This window comes from Benincasa hispida, chromosome 1, assembly GCF_009727055.1.
Source record: "Benincasa hispida cultivar B227 chromosome 1, ASM972705v1, whole genome shotgun sequence".
Lineage (NCBI taxonomy): Eukaryota > Viridiplantae > Streptophyta > Magnoliopsida > Cucurbitales > Cucurbitaceae > Benincasa > Benincasa hispida.
Window position 1 is genome coordinate 40,402,543 of NC_052349.1, and position 5,735 is coordinate 40,408,277.

Below are 5,735 nucleotides of genomic sequence, written 5' to 3' on the forward strand. Positions count from 1 at the left end.
TAGATGACGAAAGACTACTTCAATGACGGAAACCGCCGGAAACTCGAGAGGGTCGCCTTTGGAAGCGTTCGCCGGTAACCAAAGCGTCACAACATAATAAAAAGGAATGAGTTTAGCTGACTGAATCCAATCCATAAACCCGGAAACGAAACAAAGTGCGTTCCCTTTCGTCAAGTAGGTAAAAAAATAGGTATACGAACCACTTTTGCTTTGCCTTAGACTCGATTGGAACAAAGCTAAGAAAGAAGGAGGCGGAATGGAGAAAGGAAAGGGACAAGGGCGGTCTTGCTTGGCGCGAAGGCTGCTGGTTTGGGGGTAGGGTACGGACTAAAGGTCCTCGGACTTCCAGGCGGTTTTTCTTTTGGGCAGCTGTTCACCGTTGGATCTCGCCAATACAGCCCCCCATAGTTTTCGTTACCGAGATATCTTTTTTTTCATTGTTCCCAGGGATTTTTTGGGTAATCTCCCATGCTGCAAACAGTCAAATCTGAACTCAACCCTGTCGCTCTTCTTTCTTTCCTCGCGGGCAGGAAGCACACCAGCTGCGTGCCTTGCGTGATTCTACTGTGTTTTTTGCACTTGACTGGGTGGACAGTTGACCGGAAGAGAACTTCGATTCGCCCGGCCAGCAGGCGGCGCGCGTGCTTATCTTATGTGACAACACTACAGAGCGAGTGGCTCTTCTAGGCGGGCTGCTGTGTGACAACACTACAGAGAAAGCGGCGCTTTCGTGTAACATGCTATGGTCTCAACGCCCTTACGAGGTAGTGATGAGTTTCACGCGCTCTAAGCCCGGCCCGCGCGCGGTTAGGAAGATTGGCCACAATCTGAGCGGTACCACCCACCCTACCCTACCACCTATAAGCGGCCGCTCTCCCTACAGCCGCCCGAAAAGGAACTGCAGTGATCTTGAATAGGAATCCTACAGCGATCCTACCAAACGAAAGAAGTCACTATCAAGCAGCGAGCCCTTATTAGTTTAGTTTAGTAAAGTCAAGCTCCAAAAAACGAGAGATTAACCTGCGGTGCGCTACGCCCGGCAACTCATCAAGCAATTTCTTTGCGCTTTCATTTCAGTGATGAGGTCGCAAAGAGGGAAGTAGGGCTCCTATTGACTAAAGGTGGATTCTTCGCTTTCCTTTAGAATGAAAGTCGCTATTCAGCCCCTACTACTGACTTTTGACTTTGTTTGATTCAAAAGGCGAACAGCCCCCCCAACTAGTCGTATGAGGTGGGGTGCTTGTGGTAAGCTGCTTTGGATATGAGGAATTCCTAAAAAAAAGGCAAAGTCCGGTATTTGACGAAGATCTTTCGATCAATAGATAGGATTTCGTGTTCGATATAGGGGATAGGATCCATCTGCTCTTTCTTTCTCAATTTTTTTGAGAGAGATATAACGATATAAAAATCATTCGGGAGATTCTAAAGAATACATAGACATCTAAAGGGATGTCTATTCTATTCCTTTTTTTTTTTTCAGTGCAAGACAGGAAAGCGCCCTCTTTTTGTCAACCCTGCAGCTTTCCAGATTTTGTATTGAACGCATGGCGTAGCTAGGACCTTCAAATCATGTTTGAGCCTATGTTCAAACCAAACAAACCCACCCCTATTTGTTTGAGTTTGAATAAGGCTAGAAAGAATGCCCGCCAAGTTCAGATAAGGAAATGCTTCCCCCAACCATTAAAGGTAAGGCTCGACGAGGAAGGAAAACGCTTTCGGAGATTGCGAGATTGGATTTCTTTTTCATAAAAAATGAAGAAGGCCGAGGATGGCCTACGGTGCGTGTTATCTGAAGGGAACACGCTTTTTCGACCGCGGTGGTATGATTGCCGGGCCCTCTCCTCGTTCCGCCCGCTGGCCTATTAGGTAGGATAGCAGTCTTCGGGCTTTGCCTGCCCTTTCTCATAAAGAATTCCGGCTTGGCCCGGGAAAGCGCTGGCAACAACAGAAAGGAAGGGGTCCATGTAGCTGCTGCACCCGCCCCTTTCTTAGTCAATGGGGCAGCAGGTTCAATATCCACTAGAAAAGAGAGAACCCACTTCAGATAACCACGCCTCTGCTAGGCAGCGTGTGGAATGGCCGAGAGCGGACCTTTTTGGATATATAATCCAAGTCGAGAGTGGAGTTACGGAAACAGCCGTCTGATGGAAAACGACTTTCACGTTCGGTTCAGAGAGCAATTTTTTCGTTGAGAATTCCCCGTTCCCTTTCGTGTGAATTCCCCAGCGGCGAATTCGAAACTTGTGGGGCCCTATCTATTCCATCTCTCAAGCCCCGAAGAAAACCCCCCTCCCCTTCGGACTCCATATCTCTTTTGACTCTATATATGTGGGCACCTGATATCTATGAGGGTTCACCCACCCCGGTTACAGCATTCCTTTCTATTGCGCCTAAAATCTCTATTTTTGCTAATATTTCACGTGTTTCTATTTATGGTTCCTATGGAGCTACATTGCAACAAATCTTCTTTTTCTGCAGCATTGCTTCTTTGATCTTAGGAGCATTGGCCGCCATGGCCCAAACGAAAGTCAAAAGACCTCTAGCTCATAGTTCAATTGGACATGTAGGTTATATTCGTACAGGTTTCTCATGTGGAACCATAGAAGGAATTCAATCACTACTAATTGGTATCTTTATTTATGTATTAATGACGATAGATGCATTCGCCATAGTTTTAGCATTACGGCAAACCCGTGTAAAATATATAGCGGATTTGGGCGCTCTAGCCAAAACGAATCCTATTTCGGCTATTACCTTCTCCATTACTATGTTCTCATACGCAGGAATACCCCCGTTAGCCGGTTTTTGTAGCAAATTCTATTTGTTTTTCGCCGCTTTGGGTTGTGGGGCTTACTTCCTAGCCCCAGTGGGAGTAGTGACTAGCGTTATAGGTCGTTGGGCGGCCGGAAGGTTGCCACGAGTAAGTCCGTTTGGGAGACCGAAGGCAGTTCTCCGTGCACCGGACATGTAGCTTACCGAATCAGTTGCGACACGGATGGGAATGCATGCTCCGAAAGATAGGGTCGAGTCTGATACATCAACCATCTACTCAATATCCTTGTATGAGTCCACAATCACTACACGAGATGAACCTTGGTTTGGTGAATTGAAGTTGGCCTTAGGTGTAATAGGACTCCCAGTTACTGCGCGCGATCGTATACTGAGGTGCTCCCCGCCGGTTGTTAGAACGACGCGAGCCGGGCCTTGATTCAGAAAGATGAAGGGCCAAAAAGTCGAAATAGGGGGTTACTAATTCCCCATCTCATTGGGGGCGGAAAACGAATCGACATCTCGATGTGAGACAGCCTTTTCAATTTGAGTTGGGAAAGAACGGCGAAGTCCATCCGAACCGTCCAATGAAGAATAAGAAGAGAACAAAGCGCCAATGGCGCACGAAGCGCATGCGGAACGGACATGGATAAAAAAAAGTGTGGAGAAGAAGCAGCCGAGCTCATTCCCTTCGCTTCCTGGGCCCAAAGCAGTGTAGTCTTCAGTCTTTCCTACAGCTAACACGTGTCCAGCGGGAACGCGCAGCGCAACCGAACGTGAGCCGTATAGATAGGGGATCTCTCTATACATATAAAATCGTTTTATGGCATGATATGATCGGCTAGCCGTAGCCGCATATCAGCTGCGCTCAATATGCGGGATTTCTGTTGGATCTGATCTTTCGGGAAACTTTTGGACCTAGCGAAAAGGACTTTTAGCCTTTACGCAAGAAAGCAAAGTTGAAGCTTTGCCAGAAGCAAGACGAGAAAGCGGAGCTGTTGTATAAACGGTAGCTTCCTCCGACCTACTTTGATTCAAAAGAAAGGCGAAGGGTTTTGTTTTTTGGCAACAAGCAAACGACTTTCTATCATAGTTGCAAGGGTTCCAAACCTTAACTACAACATGTTGTACCAAAGGCTTCTTTCGGTTGGTTGAATAAGGGGGCCGCTCAATCTAAGACAGCGCTGTCTTAGATTGAACGACAATAAGTCAATGTTCAATCTCTAAGGTGGGTTTTCGCTGAGAACGGAATAGTGTTCGTGTCCAAAGGTGAATAAAGCCCTAGCTTCTAGAGTTCGCTGCTTTTCCCAGGCCGGAGAAGGGCTTATACTGATCGCCTTTGTTTGATATGTTCATTCAGTACCAATACAAACTACAACTACACTAAAGTGGAAGGGCTACTATAGAAGCTAGAAGTAGCCTCTCGTAAAGTAAGTAGTCGGCCTAATCAAAGCGTCACGACAACAAAAAATTACCCTGATGAATCGAATGGAATCTTAATTCAATCAATAGGGGGCCGCCTACCAATCAAAGAGGCTGGAAGACTTTCCACTTCATTGAAAAAGGGAAGGGGAGAGGGAAGCGAAGCTTAGCGAGCTTTCTGCCGGCCGACCACTACATAAGCCGCTGGCATCGAGCTTTCTCCACCAGCTTCCTGTCATTTGCTTCGCGGGAGCCGCACAACACATAGCTGGAAGTCAGAAGGCCCATACTACCTGCCTAACCCCTCGAGGGACTGTAGATCGAAAAGCGCCTTCTTAATCACCCCCACTCATCCAAAAGAGAAGGGGCCTATGTATTTGCATGACCCCTGCAGATTTGACTCTATCTACACTCGCAGTGATCCCCTGTCCTGCCACCACGCCGCAGAACGGGAGCTCGTGTGGAACCTTTTCTTTCTGGCGTAACTGCGGTGAAACGTAACAAAATCTTACGGTCGCGTAATAGAAGGGCCGGAGGTACGGTAAACTCGGCCAAAATATGACACCCGAAGGGCCCGACGCGCACAATCCTTCTTCTTCAGTAAAGCCGACCTCTTTTTCGCTAGTGCTGACGCAGTGCGCACGTAGATAAGGAAAGCCAAATCTCAGTGCGGGGTCGGTGCCTTTCTTTTATGGCCTAAATTCCTATTTGTCAGCCGTGGGGAACTACTGCTCGGTCGGGAAGAGGGGAAAGGCTTGGGCCTACCTATCCCGATAGGACCTCATAAAGGAACGGGAGCTGTTGAGAGGTTCCATATTGCCGAGCCGAAGGGCAGCACTTCTGTACGTGATCGTAGTATGTCACGTCGTCTCGTCCCCGCAGCATTGAAGAGTATCTATGCACTATTTCCGGTTCACTGATAAGGAAGATAGAGTTGGGGTGGGGGTGACGGATGTGATACGTCAAGTATGACCCGGAGAGATACATGCTAACTATGGGTAGAAAGCAGGAACCATTATGTAAAGACGGGGGGTTACAGATCTCTTATACTACCATCGATCGACAGAGCGGAACAACCAGAAAAAGAAGTGAAGTTAGAAAGCTGTATGATAGGTGGTAACTATCTTGTACGATTCGGGGGGTAATCGGTGTACTCGTATCAGTGGAGGGGAATCTTTGGCTCTATCGAACATACAGGGAATTGGAGGTAGCATTCTACCGATGTTAAGTCATGGACTGGTTCCTTCAGCCCTTTTTCTATGTGTTGGTGTTCTATATGACCGACATAAGACTCGACTTGTTAGATATTACGGAGGTTCAGTGAGCACCATGCCGAATCTCTCTACTATTTCCTTCTCTTTCACTTTGGCGAATTTGAGTTTACCTGGTACTAGCAGCTTTATTGGGGAATTTCCCATCTCAGTAGGAGCTTTCCAAAGAAATAGCTTAGTAGCCACATTAGCCGCGCTTGGGATGATTTTAGGCGCGGCGTATTCCCTTTGGCTATATAATCGTGTGGTTTCTGGAAATTTAAAACCCGATTT

The 5,735-nt window shown here is 47.3% G+C and overlaps 1 protein-coding gene across 1 annotated transcript; it reads left to right on the forward strand.

Moving 5' to 3' along the window:
• Nucleotides 1–936: 936 nt before the first annotated feature.
• LOC120070876 (NADH-ubiquinone oxidoreductase chain 2) lies at nt 937–3,485 on the forward strand. Its single transcript, XM_039022768.1, has one exon. It carries the CDS (start codon nt 2,327–2,329, stop codon nt 2,969–2,971), a length of 645 nt encoding a protein of 214 aa, XP_038878696.1. The 5' UTR covers nt 937–2,326; the 3' UTR covers nt 2,972–3,485.
• The last annotated feature ends 2,250 nt before the right edge of the window (nt 3,486–5,735 follow it).

Coding starts and splice junctions, on each gene's coding strand:
- LOC120070876 (XM_039022768.1), top strand. CDS start 2,327: ATGTGGGCACCTGATATCTATGAGGGTTCACCCACCCCGGTTACAGCA.